Here is a 21373-nt window from a genome sequence, read left to right on the forward strand (position 1 = left end):
TGCAGCCTCTGCAGTCTTTCTTTGATCTAAGCCTTGCTGGGTATTTCTTTTGCAGTCACTAGTGTACCTAAATGTGAGTGGCAGTTATGTTAATTTGGGAGGGCTAAAATCAGTAAGTCACAAAAGAAGAGTAGTAAAAATGGAAGCCAGTACAGTGATCAAGGGCTTCCTAAGGCAGGACCCCAGGAGGGCTTGGCTAACAGAGGGTGGTCTGGCTATGCTGGCAATGAGGGCTGCTGCCCAGCCTAGCCCTTTCACTTAGCTCTGCTGTGCAGTGCTTACGGACGGTGCTCTAAGAGCTCCTGGAGAAGACCAAATCCCCTCCTTTGCCTGACTACCCTCAACACACTCTCTAAACATCAATTTAGCATCATCCTCAATCTTCAGTGTGTACTAATGCAGTTCCCCTCTGCCTCTATGCTCCTGTTTTGTTTTTCTTAAGCTATATACTTTATGTTGGGCATACAGTGCCCTATTACCTCCACCTTCCCCTTTCTTGGCTCTCCCCCTTCCTGCTAATCTTCTCTTTTCCCCTAAACAATCTCACTTCCACTTTCATTTAATATATACACACATGATTTCATGTGACTGTGACTATATATATATATATATATATATATATATATATACACATATATATGCATGCAGGAACTACAAACGAGAGAAAACATATTGCCTTTCTGAGATTGGCTTTGTGTCTCCAGCTGCATCCCGTTTCTCAGAAATGACATAACTTCAGTCTTCTTTATGGCCTAAAAAAATTCCATTGTGTATATATACCACATTTTTCTTAGCCATTTCTCTCTTGATGAGCACCTAGGTTGGCTCCATAGCTGAACTACTGTGAATTGTGCTGTAGTAAACATTGATGGGTAACCATCTCTGTAATAATGCTGACGTGGAGTATTTGGGTAAATACCCACAAGGGGGCACAGCTAGGCCATATGGTAGATCGACTTCTAGTTTCTTGAGAACCCTCCATACCAATTTTCACAGAGACTGGACTAGTTTACATTCCCACCAGCACATAATGGCTCCCTTCAGTCCACATTCACATTGTTTGTTTTCTTTCCAACTGACTTCTGACTGGGGTAAGATGGAATCTCTGTGTAGTTTGGACTTGGGTTTCTCTAATAACTGGTGAAGATGGGCTCTTTTTCATATATTTATATTAGTCACCTGTATTTCTTCTGCCTGCTCATTTCTTAGGCCCATTTATTGATTGGGTTGTTTGTGATGCTATAAACTGCTGGATGGCAGGTGCTCTGACCCTTCTTTTCTGTGTTCTCTTACGACCAGAATCAAGTATTCACTGGTTAAGTCCATTGCAGATCAATTTAACTTAAAGGGGAAAAAAAAAAAGGCATCACACAAATGCTGTCTGTATCATTGTAAGTAAAAAAAAAGGAATGTGGTAGGATATGGAATATAAACAGAACAGATTGTTGGCTGAGAATCTAGTCTTTACTAGTAAGCTGCTTCTGTTAAAAAACCGAGACTTCATTGTGACCTTGAGTAGCTTAATCAGACAGTGGTGCCATAAAAACAAGATAATACGACCTATGCTATCAGGTGGCTGCGTGAATTAAATAAGATAATACATAGGAACAGTCTCCTTGTAAGCACTTGGTGCTGGAAGACACTGGCGTCTTCTCCGCGCCATCGTGAACTTCACTGGCAGTGTTTGTCTAATGATAAGGTGCGCGCGCGCCTTTCCACGGGAAGTGTTCAAGGTACCGTAAAACCCAGTGGAACAGTGAAACCCAGATGCCTCCTAAGGATGCTTCTAATCATAGACAAGGGAAGCCCTTTCTCCAATTCAAAGCAAATGTGTGATCATTGGTGTCACTTCTAGCAAAGGAGAGGCTTGTTAGACAGGGGGAGGGCAAAGTCTTTCTAATCCTTGTGAGCAGTTAATTACAAAAGACCTTTTTTATTTATGGCCTAACCCATATGGCAAATCGGGACCTTATGTGAAAATTCTGTCTTTCTGCAAAAAGGAGAAGTTAAGTCCTGCCACAGTGGCGCAAACACAGCTCTAAATCCTGCTCCAACCCTGCTGAAATGCCTTTCCTTTTGAAAGAGGTCTATTAGGGATGCAGACACTAGGTTATCTGCACAGGTGACAATCCCAGCAAACAAAACAGTGAAACCATTAGAACTTTCTGGTGCAAGCAATTTTTCCCTGGAAACTTGGCTTTTTAAACACGAAAAGGGCAGAGAAAGTGAGCAGAGCTGGTCCCAATTTGGAATACTTAGATTTGCTTATCTGAGTCCCCAGCCAATTATCTGCATGTTTGGCCTAAAGAAGACAATCAGTTCCCCACCCACAGCACACACACAGAAGGCAGGCCTGCTCCTGCTACAGCCTTCAATGGGCAAAAAAGCTGGGAAAAACCCAGCAGGCATGGTTGGGAGTAGCTCAAGATGCATAGCCTTAGGGTCTATCCTGAATTAATCCCATGATGTGCACCCCAGGGGCAGAAATGTAAGCAATACTGTTACTACATTTAGGATAACTAAAGATCATACAACTGGAAGCCTGTTTATGTGGCACAGAGAGGATCATTTCCCAACATCTTTTAGTCGATAGATACTCAAGTAAATACCCCATACACACACTCTGTAGTCAAGGCTGGTGTTGCAGTGATGCTCCTGCCTCAGCTTCCCAAGTCCTGGGATGTGTCACCACACCTGGTTTGGAGTAAACAATTTGAGAATTTAGTAAATATGTAATTATACTGTCTACTGATAAAAAATTTCAATATGAAGCAGATAACTGTTAAGCAGACTGTTCAACTATTCCTTAACAGGCTTGAGAAGATCTAGTTTCTGAGAAGCCACTAGGTATTAGGGAACATTAGTTCTCAGGAGGTGTGGTGCCTACGGAGATTAGGAAAGCCTTTTTGAAGAAAAAATAGAACGTTGTAACGCCTGAGTGGCCATGGACGACTTGGTTACAACAGTTATTTTATTAAGAACCCAGCATGACCCTTCCATTGCCTACTTTCTTAGATAGCTTTTAGCAGTCAGAGACGGATTCCACAACGTTTGGCAGTTCCCTGGCTTATCTGGATTTTAAACTGGGTGGAGCAGCGGGCAGGTAAGGTAGAGGCTACGGAACTACGGGAAGGTCACGTGTTTACATTTCAGGTGTGGGACTAGATTCAGGCCCCACCCTCTGCAACCTCCCCCTCGTAGGGTAGCTTGGAAGCGTGCACAGTCCCCGCCCCGGGCTTTGATAATCCAACCCTCTCCCTGGACAGAGGTCAATCACCGCTTAGGTTCTGCATAGCTTCCCATTCCCCCCACGCCCTCCCACGTCGCACTCCCCTGGCTCTGTCTTGGTTCTCTCCGCATCCCTGTCAAGCCAAACCCAAGAACCAAAGTGTCACTGCCCTCACCTTTCTGATTGGGACCCCTTCCCTCCACACCTAGGAGGAAGGATCTGGGTTCTCGGTAGTAGCCCTCGAGTACCTGGTCCTAAAAGGTTGGGGATACCGTCTCGCACATTGCAACTACTACCTGCTCAGGGCTGGGGCTACAGGCAGAGCGTCTAACTTTGTTCCAGGGAGTCTGGCGCGTCCTGAGCCTCCCGACGGGCGCGCATACCGGGAGCGCGCAGAGCCGCCGGGAGCGCGCGGCGTCCGGGATGGCGGCTGCGCAGTGGCTCGCGGGTCGGGAACGGGAGGGCGGGCGGAGCGGCGGGCGGAAGCCATGTTGGAGATGCACCCCGAGCGAGGGGCTGCGGGCGCGCTCCTCTCCTGGTGGGTGTGACCCGGCTCCGCGCGGCGGCGGGGGGCGGGGACGCCGGGCGGCTCGTCGTGGTCGGCGGCGGCCGCGGCGTACAGCCGGGCGATTGTGACCGGCGGCGGAGCCGGGCCGGCCGCGGGCGCTCCCTCCGTGCGGCCCCCCTGAGCGCCCCCCCTCCCCGGGCCGGGAGGGAGGCGGGGGGCACCCGGGGCCCGCCATGAACCCCGGCTTCGACCTGTCCCGCCGGAACCCTCAGGAGGACTTCGAGCTGATCCAGCGCATCGGCAGCGGCACCTACGGCGACGTCTACAAGGTGAGGGCAGGGGCCGCCGAGCCCGGGCCTGCGCCGCCGGGACGGAACAAAGGACCAGGCGTGGGACCGCAGCCCTCGGCGGGCGTCCTCACCGGAGCCCTGCCCGGGACGCGTTCTCTGACCCCAGCCTCTCCGGCGCACTGGAGCCGCGGCGCTCCCGGGAGTGCAGAGGCCGGCCTTGCGCTTGTTGCCTGGGCAGGGGCTGTGTGACGAACCGGGCTGCTTGGGGCTTTGGCGTTTGTCAAAGCTGCGTGCCTCTCCGGGACCTGCGATCCCCGGCCGGTGCCTGGGAGCTGCTGCCCACTCGGGCCTGCTTGCTGGTTCTCGTCTAACGCTACTACCTACCTCGGCAGCCTCCATTCACAGCCTTAGCCTTTAGCCTCTTAACATCTGCCTGTGCCTTAGCCTTTAACCTCTTAACATCTGCCTGTCGGTTCCTTGTAATTTTCAAGGGGTCACTTTGTTTTGTAGAAAGAGATCTGGTTTTGAAGGCAAGAAAGCAACTCCCCCCCCCCCCCCTCTCCAAAAAGAATAGGACAGTAGTGTCTGTTTTTGTCAGTGGCACACAGGAATCGGCTCAAGTACCTAGAGAGGGTACTGGTTTGACAAGGTTAGAATTCAAGATTCATTAAGCAGTACAGCGTTTCTGTTGCAAAGGGACCACTTCTAAATGTGAGAGGATAAATCACTCTTCCCAGGCCAGCTCAACTCCTGGCCTCTTGGAGTCTGCCAAGAAGGGAGGTATATGGTGCCAACTGTGGCAGCAGTCTTGATTTAGTTGCGTATCTACTTACTGGTAACTGAACTTGGACTCCTGTTCCACAGAACACCTGAGGATGCACAGAGAAACTTAGTATTACATTGGAAAGTTAAGCCTTCAGTTTATCTTGCCCACATTAAAGCAATAATAGGTTTTGTTCTTTAATTGGATCGCGTGAGCTAAGTTAGCCAGTCCAGTGCCGCAGGTCTTTCGCGAGGGATGTGCTTGTCTCCCACGTATCACACCACTTTCCTCTATAGACAAAGGTGTACTTAGCATAGCTACAGTACATAGAACGTATCAGGCATTTGTTGGTGAACTTGAGTTGTGGCAACTAAAGATAGGAATGAACCCAGGTTTGTTTGGAGCAACATTCAACAGCAGTCTCAGTCACTTTATGAGAGTTGTGTTTTTGATGTGGAGAGGACGGTGAATGTCCTCTCCGTGGAACGGGAGGACAGGATCTGTCATGCTCCAGACTCTCACCGAGATCTGGAAGATGATGACAAGACATTGCTCAGGGCAGTGGTGAGAAAGGAATAATGCCACATAGAGGGAGCGCCTTTCAGAGGCCCGAGAAACCAGTATGAATCTGAGAAAGAACTGTAGCCTGCGCAGCAAGAGAGGATGGCTGTGGATACTGGTTCCTATAGATCTTTTAGCTATGGGACTTATGGGAGTGAAATCAGATATGGATTTTTCCTTTCTTTTTGTTTTTTCTTTTTCTTTTTTTTTTTTTTGAGACGGTTTTGTGTGTGTGTGTGTGTGTGTGTGTGTGTGTGTGTGTGTGTGTGTGTGGGAGAGAGGGAGAGAGAGAGAGAGAGAGAGAGAGAGAGAGAGAGAGAGAGAGAGACATAGCTCTGGCTGTACTGGAACTGCTTTGTAGACCAGAATGGCCTTGAACTCATAGAGATCCTCCTGCCTCTGCCTCCTGACGGCTGAGATTAAAGGTATGCATAGCCGCCACCACCAGGCCTCCTTTCTTTCTTAAAAGGGCATCCTCAGACGCCCATGGAGGCCAGGAGAGGGCATCAGATCTCTTGGAGCTGAAGTTTTGGGCAGTTGTGAGCTACCTGAGATGGGTACTGGGAACCAAATTTGAGTCCTGGAAGAACAGTGGGTGCTCTTAACTGCCGAGTCCCCTTTCATTTTTTTCTTTTCTTTTTTATTTTATTTTTCAGTGTAGAGAATCATGCTATGTATCCCAGGCTTTGCCCCCTGAATGGTAGAGGTGTAGACAGTCTTGACTCTGTCCAGTTTAGATCTGGACTTCTGGACTGAGGCTCAGGCTTGCTTGAGTTAGGTCTGCAGAACCCACAGAAAGTATGAGGAGAGTGCCAGCTCCACAGAGTTGTCCCTCTGGCCTCCACAGGTGTTCTATGACATGTTCATGCCACACACACATATACACGTTAAAGTGAATAGTTATACTTTAAAAAGTTCTCCATATCATGATGTGTGGAGGGAAAGGGCAGTTAGGAGACTGTTGGAATATGCTGGTAAGAATGATGGCGTTTTGGAATTTGGTCTTGACTAAGAAGGCAGGAATGTGTCCAGATCTAAAGAGCAAATAACTGGGGGAGTCCAATTATAGTAGATGAAAAATTCAATTTTGTGCATCTTAGATGGTGACATATACGTCAGGGGTGTGTGTGTGTGTGTGTGTGTGTGTGTGTGTGTGTTTCAAGTTCTTGAGATGGGTCTCATGTTGCCCAGGATGACTTTGAAATTATGTAGTCAAGGATGATCTTGTGCTGAAATTACAGACACTTATTGCTAGGTTCTTGATAGGAATAATTAGTCAGGTATTTACTATATTTAAAAACAAAACCAACCAAACTAAAAACCTAAGAAGTCACTTTGGTAACACATGCCTCTAATCTCAGCACTTGGGAAGTTGAGGCAGAATGCTGGCCACCAGTGCAGGGCCAGCCTGGGCTACAGGGTGAGCTACAAGTGAGTGTGGGTTACAAAATAAGACTGTCTCAAAACAAACCCATGAATGATGTATAAATCTACCTAACTAAAAGGAAAAAAAAGTTGAGTTTGTAATTTTTCTAAGGACACCTGAATGTGAAATAGAGGTATGGCAAATTGACTTCTCTTGTCAGCCATTACTGATGATGCCAGCTAACATTTATGGAGTGCTTAGTATCTGGCTGGCACTTTCTGAAAGGTTCCTCCCTAGTCCTGCAGCTACTGTGTGAGGTAGACGCAGCTGAAGAAGCAAGTGTAGATAGGGAGGGGGTTATATAACTTTCTGAAGTTGATAGATGGCAGGGGTAAAAGCTGAACCGACTGGAGACTGGACATCGCCATCAGTGGGAAGCACCGTCGCTGTAAACATGGGTACGGACAGAACAGATCATGTCCTGGATTTCCAGGGAAGAAACTGAAGTGCACGTTGCCTTCACACTTTGAGCTTCCTGTGGCTCTTTGGTGACTCCTCCCTCCCGATAGGCAGCCAGACTTCGTGTGCTTCCGTTGCCTACCAGTGGACATCAGATAATAGGTGCTTGATTCCTGCCTGCCAGACTCTTTCATTACCAGGGACCCAAAGCAGAGCATCTCTTTGGTGTTTGGCACCATACCTCCTGCCGGCTACACAAAGCTGGGACTTCCTTCTTTGCTACAACCAAGTCATGTGGCGAAGATACACATTTTCCACATTTACTTTGCCGTTAGATGTTTCTGACACGTGCTGGTGCTGAGCTGGAGAAAAGTGCATCGTGTTTCCAAAAGCCAGGGGATGCGCTTTGCTTCTTAGGCTGTCGGTGAGCAGGTGCTAAAAATGGAATAGTTCTATTAAGTAAGTTAGACCTAATTATAGTAATTCTTGGAAGGTTGGTGTTTTAAGGGATTTTTATTTTGAAAACTCTTCCACCCATCGCAATAACACAGTTACAGAGTGCTGAACTGGGATGTTGAGATTTGGGATCCAGCAGCCGTGCAGCTTATAAAACGCACTTAGAGCTCAGGATGGTTTTGCGTGAGGCTGTTCTTACCATCACAGGTTCTTCTGCTTCTTGATGCTGAGTAGACTACTTGAGTTTTACCCACCACATAAGTTTGGCCATTTAGTCTGCACTGTCTGAGAGCAGTTTAAAAAGCAGAAATTAATAATACCTTTTAAGTGACACATAACTCTGCAGACTTCATCAACCATGAAGCATTTGTACCAGGGTTACCTAGGGACTGCGGAACTGACGCATGAAGTGCTCTGAAGTTAAGAAACTTTATGTTGTATGTGTTTGTCTGTCTTTCTCTCTCTTCCTTTTTGTGAAATGTCCCACCAGATATGTCTAGCCATGGGCCCCATGTGACTCAGGATAGCTATGAATGCGACCTAACCCCAAATCATAAACTTAATTAGTATGTTATGGAGTGTGTGTGTGTGTGTGTGTGTGTGTGTGTGTGTGTGATCTTTTTTCTTTATTAAATTGATTCTGTAGTTTTTTGTTTTGTTGTTGTTGTTTGGAACACAGTTTCTTCAGTAGTCCTGACTGTTCTGGAGCTCACTCTGTAGACCCAGTGGCCTTGAACTCAGAGTTCTACCTGCCTCTGCCTCCTGAGTGCTGGTATTAAAGGTGTGTGCCACCAGTGGTTCTTGTGAATTTTGTAGATGACTGTGCTGTGTCACATGTCAAAAGGTTGGCATGGATGTAAACATTATTTACATTTTCAGTGAGGTCCATGACCACAGGTCTGTTATTTGGAGGAATAGCAATGTCTTGGAGAAACTAGGAAGTCCCATACAGTCATCCTGTTTGCATCTAATATCTGCACACAAGTTGTACCATCTTTTCATAGGCATGGCACTTTTCCAGTTGAGTTCAAATTATTCTTACCCCCGAGTCTTTGCTTTTCTAGGTTTATTGTTGAAAACCTATTATGTAGCCTCATGGCTGCCCCCAGCTCTGTGCCAAACCTTCTGTTCCCTTGAGTTCTAGCCCTTTGCCTTGCACTGACCTTATCATCCATTAGGCCTCAGTTCTGGCAGTATGCTATGGGTTGAGTGCTTGGGAAAGCCATAGCATGGGTACAGTAAAGACTAAAGGGGCAGTGAGATGGCTCAGCAGGTAAAAAAAGAGCCTGCCTTAAAGCTTGGCAACCTGAGGTTGAGTCCACATAAAGGTGGAAGGGGGAAACTGACCCCATAGAGTTAGTTGTCCTTTATTCTGCACAGACATGCCCAACAGCAGCAGCGGCAGCAGTAGTAAAGACTTAGGAGTCCTGTGTTAAACCTGATAAACTTTGTTCAGCCCAGCAAACTTTAAGCTTAGCTTGGTTATGGGACTCTTTTTCTCTATGATACCTATTGCTTCTCCTTAGGACTAGTGTCTTGTAGGACATGCTTTGGAAATGTTGATATTAATCCTCTTTAAAAAATCTACACGTGCGCCGGGCAGTGGTGGCACACGCCTTAAATCCCAGCACTTGGGAGGCAGAGGCAGGCAGATCTCTATGAGTTTGAGGCCAGCCTGGTCTACAAGAGCTAGCTCTAAGACAGGCTCCAAAGCCACAGAGAAACCCTGTCTCGAAAAACCAAAACCAACAACAACAAAAATCTACATGTGTTTGAAAGTCATTGCCTCAGAAATAAAGGCTGCAGTGTGTTTAAGGTGAAGTCTATAGAAACCAGAGACCAGAGGAAATGATCATGAAACGGGTTTGGGAGTAATTTCTCTAGCAAGCAAGTAAACAAAACGAGATTATCAGGTTTAGGTAAAGATCTTATTCCCTGAAGGGGGTGTTTGCCTCTAATCTTTGCTTGGTCATGTGATCTCTGTAAATGCACACTAAATGCATGATTCTATATTGAAATGAATAATTAGTAAATTCTCTTGTGAGAAGGGTTTGAACAGCTATCATGCATTGAACAACTGTAATAGAAAAACAGTGTATTAGGGACTGTGAGTGGTAAAAATGACAGGGTTTGGTACTTGTATTTGTAGAGGGATGTGCGCCTACTCTACTCTTACTTGTCAAGTTTGATACCAAGACTTCACAGGTTTCCTTGTTTTCTCACAGTAAACCTCGTTCTGGCCTCGGGATTCCCGGATGCCCCACACACTCCACAGCTGACCATACTGTGGCACCATGGCAGTTTAATGAGCAGGGTTCTAGAGCCAGTCTGCCTGTTGTTACCATGTACTAGCTCCAGGATACCAGGCCAGTTACTTCATCCCCCTCTCTGTGCCATAGGTCCTTCAGTTGTGATGGTGACACTTGGGAAAGCGTTAGATTTGTCGTGGCCAATTGCTGCTAGTGTCACTGCATATTTTTCCTATTACCCTCACACTAACCTTTGCTTTTGCACTTCCTGTCTCTACTTAGACTCTCTGTCTCCTTGCCTGCATCTCTATGGTTTGTCTTTTCATTGCCGTCAGGTCTCAGGATACATGAGTAATATAACCAAAAAATTACTCTGTTATAATTTAGTGTTTGCAAGTTCAGATGTCACTTTTAATAAGTCTTTCTCTTACCCTCCACCACTTTCTGGGAAAGATCTAAATTTGGTAGAATTGGAATATTTGGGATCTTTCATTAGAAATATAAGTAAATTAGTATTTAAAAATTTGGCACCAAAAGTGAATAATTATTTGAATGAGAAAAGATCCCGACAAAGGATTGTCATCTTAGAGGAAGGCCCCTTTCCCTAGGATTTAAGCATTTGACTGGAATGTTCCTGTGAAATGATTCCTGATACCAACCTGATGCTCTCTGTGTGGATCGCCTGTCCCGGCAGCTCTCGTCATTCAAGCACTGAGCCCTCTTTTGGTTACCTTCATAGAAAATTCTGCTCTGCTCAGTTTTCTGCTTTTCTCATAGCATGTGCCACCACCTGCCATGTCTTATAGAGCATAAACTCAGGACAATTCTGCTTGACTTGGTGCTGTATCTTGAGGCCCTAGAAGGCTGACTGATACACGAGTCTCAGGTAGCATTGGAAATGAAAAGTACAGCGGCACCAGAGGAATGACAGCTACATGAGTGGAAGGGAAGAGGCTTGTTTCAGACTGGCAGAAGTCTCGGCAGAGGAGTGGTGCTGGGTTAGTCCCAAGGCTCTGGCAGAAGTGGGTACAGAGCGACTTGGGCATTGTAGATCTTAAGGCCTAAGTTAAGTCAGTAGGTTTAATGTCTTTTCCATGTATTGAGCAAGGGTCAGGGTTACTATATAAACTAGAAGTCATTGTCATTTTACACTAAAGATTTAGTGGCTAATAGTGGGTTTGATACCCCTAATCCAAAAGTCTGAAATACAAAATACTCCCAAATCCAAAGTAGTGTAGCACTGACTGATGTCACAAGTAGGAAATTCAATCCTGCTCCCACTGGATGGTTTCATCTTGAATGCAAGTATGCTGAGAAACATTGAGTAACATTTCCTTTAGGCTGTCTGTATAGGGTGCATATGAGACAAGGGAAATTTCATGTTTAGACTTGGTCCTGTCCCCAAGATCTCACTATGTATATGCAGTATTCCAGTGTTTGGAGCCAGCCACCGTATTTTGGTTCGAAGTACTTGATAAGGGATTCTCAGGTCTAATACATAAACCACGATGCTCTTCTTATGTTTGAAAATATGATTGAGCTTTTAGGAAAAGGACCTTGCTCACCAATAGGAATAAAAACCCCCTAAATCCAAGAGATGGAATCCTGTTTTCTTTCTGCTGTTGTTTGGCTTTTACAGTTCTTTTTTTCATCTGGAGGAAGCTGTGTTTTCATTTGCAACTACCTCAATCTGAGATTATAGGTTAGGGTTCCTGTGCTACAGTGCTGGCTGCCTTTGTCCCGAAACTGCACGGCTAGTTTTCAGTAAGGCATTTTTGTTGTTGTTTTTGTTTAAACTCTTCTTAGGAATTTGAAGTTGTAAGATTTTTTTTTCTGTATGATCTTCCACCCTTCTTTGCCTGAAGACTGTCTTCACTGTTTGTAGATTAAAGGATACACGCTTAAAACTGGTATCCAAGGCTCTGTCCATTTTGCTTGGTGGTCTCAAAGAACTATCAAGATTTAGATAGCTTGGAGAAGGCAGGGGAAAAAAGTGGGCAGCCTTCCAAGTGCATGTAATGATGTGGAAAGGTCTGGAAATTAAAGGAGAAGATTGACCAGTGTGGAAGGTATGTGGGATGGAGCATGGAGAAAGGTTTGCTGGAGAAAGCCGGGGTCATGGGTTAGATACAACATGGACACACAGAACGCTTTCCTATGGGTGTGATGATGCTAGACATGCCCTATAGTATTCTAACAGTTGAGAATGGAGCTGAGATGAAGGACAGAAATAATTGCTAGAGAATCCTGAAGTTGTGATAGCCATTACTGTTTACCATATTAGCAAGTACATATGAGATACTTTAAAATACTGCTAATAATAAACCTGCCACATGAGAATAAATAACATTTTAATGAAAAGTAACTTTTTTAAACAAAAAAATTAAATAAGGTGTGGCGTTGCTGTCCATTTTGAAAAGTGGGTTTACTATCTGGTTAAATAGAACACAGAATTTCAGTTCTGCTTCTTTGGTCTGTGGCAGTGTTTGGGTGAAGTATGAAGAAGATTTGGTCTCATATGTGTAGTTGGAAAAGAGAATAGACTTTTCAGGTGCTTGTGGATATTCCCTTCTAATAGATACTCTGCCACTTGAGGAATGGTGGCTTCTGAAAGGTTCATTGCAAAGCCAGAGTAGTCTGCATGCTGTTATGTTCAAGTTCCCCCTTCTCCTTTATCATTCTGCATGATTTTTTAAATCATCATTCTTTGACCATTTGGAAAAATGGTGGTTTCTTATGTTATTTGGGTCTTCTTCAAATTCCCCAAACAGACCTTTTATGTTCTGTCATTAGAAAGGTCTTGAACTGTATTTCTCAGGAGTCTGATTTTGTTTAGAAGTGCTACATGCGCTGGCTGCCACAAGTGCTATCTGGCAGTTGTTTCCTTCATATGAGAGGTGCATTTAATTCATTTTCAAGACAATGTCTGACATATACCCAGTGATGAACAACCACAGTTTTTCTGTAGTCATTTTGAATAAAACTGCTATACCATGGAGAAGTGGCTAGTTCAGCTGTGGTGTGTGGTGTGTCTTGTGTATACTTTCAGTTCCATCACATGGAGTATGAAAATGGCATGTATTCAGAGTCAAGATGTAATAAAACTCCTAACGTTTGTACTCCAACAAGGACATTCTTTTGTAAAAACACGTTTTTCCTCTCTCTGAGTATGTGCCAGTGAAGAATACAGTGACTTCTAGTTATTTTATGTCTACTTCCTTGATTTGTACTAAGGCACGTCAGCATAGTCACGGTGGCTAATAGCATTTTTGTATTGTTCTAAAAATAGTTTTGACTTCCTGGACCGAAAAGAACCTCAGGAAGTTTCAGGGATATTGGGATAAGTGTTTCAGCTTTCTCGCTATAACAAAACACCTGAAGAACCTACTTAATGAAGGAAAAGGCTCAGCTTGGCTCATAGCTTGAAAGCTTTGCATGTCTGGCTGCTTAGCCTGGCTACTCTTGACCTGTGGAGGTGCAGCATATCTTGACTGTGGTAGTGTGTGGCAAGAGAGGTTTGTTCTGATTACAGCAGCTGAGAGGCAAAGAAAGGCTGGGGCTCCAGTCCCCTTTCAGGCTTTGTACAAGGATAGAAGAAATCAGTTTCTTTCTTGGGCTGAAGGATTATTAGGAAGATATGAAAAGTTCTTGCAAAGTGCTATAGATGCAAACGGGAATTTCTTTAAGGACATAGTGGACCAGCAGGGCACAGGCGAGGTGTTTGTATTCTGTTATAAAAATGTTTCATGTTCTGGCTATAGCATATATGTCTTATAGAAAATAAATAAGAAAGAAATAAAATAATATTTTGTAATAAATACTCATAATGCTATATATTTTCTTCCAGTTTTGAGACTCAAATATTTTACACATTTGTTTACTGGTGTATATTTTAAAAAAATGACATGGGCCTGAAGAGATGGTTCATTAGGAAAGAGCACTCAGTTCCCAACACCCACATCAGGTAGCTGCTAATCATCTCAGCCCCACTTCTGTATACATGTAGTGAGGAGGCGAGCAGACATGCTTTTCATCCTGCCGGGCTTCCGCCTGGCTAGCTTTACACCCGAAATGGCAACACACAAATTGTATTCATTTAAACACTGCTTGGCCCATTATCTCTAGCCTCTTACTGGCTAACTCTCACATCTTGCTTAACCCATTTCTAATAATCTGTGTAGCACCACAAGGTGGTAGCTTACTGGGAAAGATTCAGCATGTCTGACCTGGTAGCTGGCTTCATGGCGACTGTTTGACTCTGCTTTTTTTCTCCCACAATTCTCTTCTGTCTTCCCTGCCTACCTATGTTCTGACCTATCAGGCCAAGCAGTTTTCTTTATTAATTAACCAATGAAAGCAACAGATAGATAGAAGACCCACCTACATCATATGCAAATGCTGCACCCAGGCAGGCACTCATACACATAAAATAAATAAATAAGTAAATAAATAAATAAATCTTTTAAAAATTACAGCGGAGGGCTGGAGAGATGGCTCAGAGGTTAAGAGCACTGGCTGCTCTTTCAAAGGTCCTGAGTTCAATTCCCGGCAACCACATGGTGGCTCACAACCATCCAAAATGAGATCTGGTACCCTCTTCCAGCCTGTAGGCACACAGAATGCTGTATACATAGTAAATAAAATCTAAAAGAAATTTTTCTAAAAAAAATTACAGCAGAATACCAACTATATATATGTTTCAGTTATGTAGTTCTGACAAATGTACACAGCTGTGCGACCCGTCTCTCTCAAGAAAGAACATGTCCATACCTTTGTCTTCCCCAGTTAAACCACGTATTAGTGCCACCTCACCCCACCCCACTCCACTCCACTCCACTCTACCCATAGCCACTCTTCTGATTTCTGTCACCATGAAATGTCTTCTGGAACTGGGTGTAAATGATTCACAGATGAGTTGCATGGCAGCATAGGGGAAGTGAGTTAGCTCCACACATCTGGACTCTGTCTGGGTTGCTTTTCTCTGTTGAGCTGTGTTCTGTACTTTCATGGCTACCTCACTGTCTTGCTCACTGTAGTTTTGAAAGTCTGATAGTGTGTGTCTTCTAGCGTTGTTCTGCTTTTTAAAACTGCCTTTTCTATTTACATCTTTGGCTTTTTCATACACCTTTCAGAATCAGTTTTCAAGGTAAACATAAAAACTTGCTGGAGTTTTATGGCCTAGTGTTCATATCCTGACTGGCACAGCTGACTGAAGCTCAGTTAGGTTTTATCAGCTTGTGCGTGCATTCATTAAACACAAAATCTTGGAGTATCATTTTGCAATATCTTATCACATGCTTAGCCTGCTGGGATTTTTGTTTGGGCTCTGCAGATCAATTTATAGAGAATTAAGATCTTACCTAATTGAATCTTCTCATATGTTAGTGCAATATATCTATTTATTTAGATCTTTTAAAAGCATTATCAATATTTTTGCCCTTTTTTAATTAATAAATTTATCTGCAGCTGATATTACAGCAAGACGGTAATTGTGGGATGCTCAAGGTAGTACATTAATCATTGTATGAGCCACATTTTCAGTTTGTATTAAAGTCCTTGCTTGCTAATGATGTCTGACTTCCTTTGGCTTAACCTTGTTCATTTTTAGCCCTGAACATATGGACTCCTTTTAAAATTGGCAGAAATGAAAAGACGAGAAAAATGACTATTTTTTAAAAAATCTACTTTTGTAATGTCAAAGATGAAAACAATGGCCTTATACACTTGGCTTATTTTTATATGTGAGATGTAGTTATATTTATTTGTGCACAGTTTGCAAATTTTATCTTCTTTGAGCTTTGGAAGGAAAAATGCCCTTGAAGGTTGCTTTATCCTTAGAGGAAAAATAAGTAGCCCAGCTAAGTGGATTATTTAGAGGAGCCCTCTATATTCTCTTCCACTTTTGCATAGCTCATGATCTCATATAAGGAAACAATCTGAATAAAAAGGACATTTAAGTAGCATTTCTAAGGTAGAACACTTAGCGGACAACAGTAAACTTTAGACTAAAGCATTTAAGATAAAGGTAAGCTGGCTTTCTGGAAATGCTGGTCTTGGTTAGTACTTAAAGAAAAATTGGGTCTGCATGTGTGAAGAACTGTAATGTCATTCAGAGGAATAATTGTGTGGGCTGAATGGCAGGCCCGGCTGGTGAAGTGCTTGCCAACCAAGCATGAGGATCCGAGTTCAGATTCTTCCAGTACCCACATAAAAGCCAAGTTCAAGGGCACACTCCCGTGAGCCCAGTGTTGGACTGGTTGAGACAGAGGATCCCTGGAGCTTCTGTGGGTTTGAAGTGGGCAAAGATAATTGGCAACTTTTCTAAGTAGGGGGTCTTGCGGGAGCTCCTTCCGCTCCTTCAGCCAATAGCCGCTGAGATACCAGCCCATTGGGGCGTGGTCTCTCTCTTTAAAAACCGCGGCCACTTCCCTCCACTCGCTCTCTGGCTTCTGGCTCCGGTTCCTGTGTCTAGGCTCCCTTCCTGATTGCGCAGAGGGCTGTTGCCTGGGACGGTGATCTGTAAGTTTTTCCCCTTCAAATAAATAACCATTCTATTAATCATAATTCCAAACTGGTGTGGGATTGTTTGTGACTTACGTCTTCAAGGGGGCATATTGGGAAATGGGATAGATAATGTTTCAGAAATCTAAGATAGAGGTGGGTGCCAGTTAAAATTTGCAAGGATTGTGGTTCAGGAGGCAGAGGCTCTTGTCATCAAGCCTGATGACTTGAGCTTGATCCCTGAAGGTCCCCCTGGTGGAAAGAGACCTGACCTCTGACCAGCTGCCCTCCAACCTCCATAAGTATACCATGGCATGTACCATCCTCCGTCAATGGATGAGTAAATGTAATACGTTCTTGAAAAGAAGTGGGAACACATTGAATTTATTCTGTAACACATTCTAGATTTATTAGTGACAGTCTTGGCTTTCTGACCTTCCTGTGAAGATTTTGGTTGATATTTGGTGAGATTTCTTTCTGAATTCTCTACTTCCCACCCCTCAAAGTTCTAGCTTTTGTGTTTTGTTTTGTTGAGACAGGGTTTTTCTGTGTAGCTTTGGAGCCTGTCCTGGAAGTTACTCTGTAGACCAGGCTGGCCTCAAACTCACAGAGATCAGCCTACCTCTGCCTCCCAAGTGCTCATATTAAAGGTGTGAGCCACCACCGCCTGTTTCTAGCTTTTGTGTTTATCTTTTTGGTGGTTGCCCATGAAATCCCTACATGCATGTTAACACTGATTACTACCTCTGTTCTGTGTGTGTGTGTGTATGCTCTGTCTTGCTTTTGTTTGCACTGTTCATAAATGCTCCAGGTTGCTAAGTGGACCTCTGTCTACAAATGGCAGTGTCTGATGGTTGCCCTCATGCTGACTTGGTTTCTTGGCTTGCTATTTCTCCTTCTGTCTTACTCCTTCCCGCACTATTCAGTGCTGAAGGGATGTTTGGTAGGGGTTTTTCTTCTATTTTTCCAGTTTCTAAAGTGAGGGACCATGTGAGCCAAACTTAGCCCCACCCCCAAATATTCTTATTTTGTCTTTGTTTCCACATTGTAATTTGCTTGAGAGCTTTTAAAAAAAAAAAAGATTCTGTGTATTACTAAGAAGTCTGCTATATCATCTGTAGCTTGTTGCCAATCTGTCTCTTCTCCCTGATTGTTGGGACCAATTAGTCCTGGCCTTCAGCTGCTCTTCCCTGTCTAGAACCTTCTAATTGGAGTTACTAAAAGCTGTGCCTTCCCTAGAGGATCAGAGGATGGGATTTTCACCTGTTGGCCATTGACTGCTGGGTATTTTAAGCCTCCATGGTGATATTAAAGAAGGACTTTTTTTTTAAGCCAGTAATTGGAGGTCTGTGTGTCTGTCTGTCTCTGTGTGTGTTTCTGTTCTCAACCTCCAGCCTCTTGCCCTAAGCTCGCAAACTGTTTTGTAGCACTTAGAGCGGCAGACAGGACGCTCAGTGCGCTGCAATTGAAGGTCCCACCAAGAAAGCAGGAACTAGGGAATGCTGAGAGGTCGCCCTCGGAAGGTGAGGGTGGATTGGGGTTTGTGTTAATCCTGGACGACCTTCTCTCGGTTTCGGCCCCCCGCTGAGAGAGAGAGGTAAGCAGACAGGGTCATTCTGGCTGGCGGGGATGTATTGAGGAATTAAGATGGGAATTGTTAGCAGTATCTCCTCTGCCTTGTTCAGAGAACAGTCAGTCGCTAGGGAGGAGTTTGATGATTTAGAGTTTGTAGAGGATAGTGAGGAATCATCGGAAGAGGAGGAGGAAATAATAAGTAGGGAAATAAGAAATCTGTAGAAAACTGATAAAATGTAAAGTAAAAAAAGATTCACACCCAACTCCCTCAGCCCCACCGGCTGATAATGATGGTTGGTGGTCGCAGTTAAGTAGGGGCTCTAACATTGAACAAAACAAAGGAGTTTGCTTCTGTCCTATACACATGGTTGCACCAGTAATGGAGGTGCCAGACACCAACAACCCAGGGCAAATAATTCGCCAACATTTTGCAATACAATTTAAAGAAATAAAGCAATTGAAGGAAGCTGTTGCTTCATATGTGGCTCAAGCACCCTTCACGTTGGCCATGGTAGAGTCTTTCTCCGCTCTGAATTTAACACCAGGTGATTGGCAGCAGTTGTGTCGTGCCGTCTTATCTGGGGAGACTATCTCCTATGGCGAGGGGAATGTCAGGAAAACTGTATACAAACGGCCCAATGCTCTAGCTGGTCAAGCTCAACATAGTTTAGATATGTTAACTGGGGCTGGGGCTTATGCCAATTTGCAGTAACAAATTCTGTATGATCCAGGAGTATTCGCCCAAATAACTGCAGCTGCCACTAAAGCTTAGAAGGCTCTAGACAGGGAAGAGCAGCTGAAGGCCAGGACTCCAATTGGTCCCAACACCTGATTGAATTGGAAATTTCCTCCTTCACCTCTGGTGTCATGAAGTTTTACAATATTACGTGGGACTTGAAATACTTGCTTTTTTCTAATCTGAAAGTAACACGTTTTCAGTAGCCTTAGAAAGCTGTGAACTGGTGTATAGTTTTCACTCTTTCTGTTCAGCCATCTCACTTCTCCTTATTAGTCTACATGCTTTTTTTCCTGTCTTTTAAGCTTTTTATTTGTGTGTACGTGTGTTTTCTGTACATGCATCTCTGTGGATCATCAGCTGTGTATGCCTGGTCCTCAGGGTGGCCAGAAGAGGCTGTCAGAGCCCCTCAAATGGAGTTACAGAAGGTTGTGAATTACTGCTTCGACATAGGATCCTAGAGGGACATGGTATATATACCATTGCCTTTTACTTTGTAGTGATTATCCTTCTAGAAGTCCCCCCTTTTTTAAATTTTCCAAATTTGTGAATACCTTTTGTGTAACTTGAGTTTTGACTCCTTTTATGTTTGATTTTTAAAAATTACTCTCTAAAAAAAATCTATTGAAGTGTCACTTTATGATTTTAGGTTTTGGCAAGTTTAATCTTTGTTGGTTTTGTTCCATGTACTGGCTTTAATTGTGGTAGGTTTTTACTTTACTCATCTTTCCCTTGTAAGACTCTGACTCAGCTTGTGGGAGTGTGTGTCTTTCCAAAACGCTTTGCTTTCACCCCCTCCAGAAATCTCTCCTTTTTATTCTGAGGTGGACTTTTATGTCACTTTCACAGTTTGGAATCTCCCAGACCTAGTGGATGTCATAGATTGGAACCCCAGATCACAATGAGCAGTGAGCTCATTTTAGATTTTTGCTTGGTTTTGGGTTGAGGGACAGGATCTCAACTCTTGTGTGCAGGCTCCCCTGGACTATGTATGTATCACAGACTGGGCCTCAAACTTGCTGTCTTTATCCTGACCCAGCCTTCCAAATGCTGGGATTGTAAACATGCACTGCCATATGCCTGACTTGATTTTTAATTCTAAAAAGTTCCCCTCCCCCCATGCTCTTAAAAGCCCACGCAGGGGTAGATTTTATTGTTAACCTACCTGTGCTTATGAGTAGCCTTTAACAGTCGGTTTTTATTGTCCTGAGGGTGTGGTCTCTTCCAGGGACTCTGTTCTAGTATGTAGTTTCGTGTGTTCGCAGACCCGGGAGCACCTCACTTACCTTCCCTCATCCTTTGCATGCTCATCCTCAAAGCCTGTTCTCCAGCACACCACTGGTGGAAGTTCTCCTCTGGTCTTCAGTTTCCACCTTGCATTAGTGTGGTGGTGCTTAAATCGGATGAACTAAAGTTGCTACATTGTTATCACTGAAGTCCACAGTTTACACAGGAGGGACTGTGCTGCGCAACTCTGTCACAAACTGTCCTCTTACAGAGCAGTTTCACTGTCCTCAAAATCCCCTATTCTTCCATGCATTTTGTCCTCCCTTTCCTCACAACCCAGTTTCTGATATGTATACAGCTATACAAACACATATGAGTATATTATATATTATACATATTATATTTTTTCTTTTCCAAAATGTTGTATGACTGGAATTATGTAACATATGGTCTTAAGATTGGCTTCTTTAACTTAGTTGTGTAACTTAGATTCATCCTTGTCTTTTGGTGACATAGCTCATTTCTTATTTTGTTGATTAATAGCCCCACATTTGGTTGGACATCAGTGATTTACATATTCACCTCTTGAAAAATATGTTGATGGCTTTGGCATCATAAGTAGAAATGTAATAAATTATATATGATTTCTTATATACACAAAAACGTTGACCGCCTTTGAGTAACAGCAAGGGTACTATGCTTGGTTGTGTGGTAAGCCTGTTTCCACAGGGCTGTGTGCACACTCCCAGCAGTGCATGGGAGCTCCTGTTGCTTCACATCTGCACCAGCAGTTTGTGTGGCCAGGGTTTTGGATTTGGACTATTCTACTGTGCACATGTTGATACCTGTCTGCTTTGTAAATTCTAACAATATGTGGTATTGAACATACTTTCCAGTATGTATTTTGTTGTCTCTATGTCCTTTTTTGTAAGATGCCTATCTAAAGTTTTTTAGAATTTTAATTTTGAGCCGAGCATGGTGGCATACATCATAATCTTAGCCCTCAGTGGGATGAAGCAGGAGGATTACATAGTAAGACCCTGTTTCAAACAAACAGTCAAAATTGGATTGCTTCCTTTTCTTATTGTTAAATTAAGAGTTCTCTGTATATTTCGGGTACATGCCTGTTACTGGACGTGTATTTGGTTTTTCCCTCTTTGTTTTGCCTTTTCATTCTATTAACTGTGTCAGACCTGGAGTTTTCTTGTATGTTATCTTCTAGAAGTTTTGTAGCTTTGCATTTTATATCTGTAATCCACTTTGAATGGTCTTTTGTAAGAGGTATAAGGTCTGTGTGTGGATTGGTGGGCAGGCGTGGTATGGTCTTGGTCCAGAACCATTTGATGAAAAGACTCATTGCTTTGTATGTCTGTACTCCTTGGTGAAACCCAGCTGGCTGTATTTGTGTGGGTCTATTTCTGGGCACTTATGTTTGTTTGCAACAGTGCAACAA

At 43.8% G+C, this 21373-nt stretch overlaps 1 protein-coding gene across 2 annotated transcripts in view; it reads left to right on the plus strand.

Annotated features, from left to right (window-relative positions):
* The first annotated feature begins 3852 nt into the window (after window positions 1-3852).
* The window catches only part of Map4k3 (mitogen-activated protein kinase kinase kinase kinase 3), a 159378-nt gene continuing 141857 nt past the window's right edge, over window positions 3853-21373 (plus strand). For both annotated transcript variants that reach the window (XM_038318094.1, XM_038318095.1), the window contains exon 1: window positions 3853-4066. In XM_038318094.1, the coding sequence (XP_038174022.1) occupies window positions 3971-4066 (96 nt within the window). In that variant the 5' untranslated portion in view covers window positions 3853-3970. The remainder of the gene's footprint in view (window positions 4067-21373) is intronic.

This window comes from Arvicola amphibius, chromosome 2, assembly GCF_903992535.2.
Source record: "Arvicola amphibius chromosome 2, mArvAmp1.2, whole genome shotgun sequence".
NCBI classification, from domain to species: Eukaryota; Metazoa; Chordata; class Mammalia; order Rodentia; family Cricetidae; genus Arvicola; species Arvicola amphibius.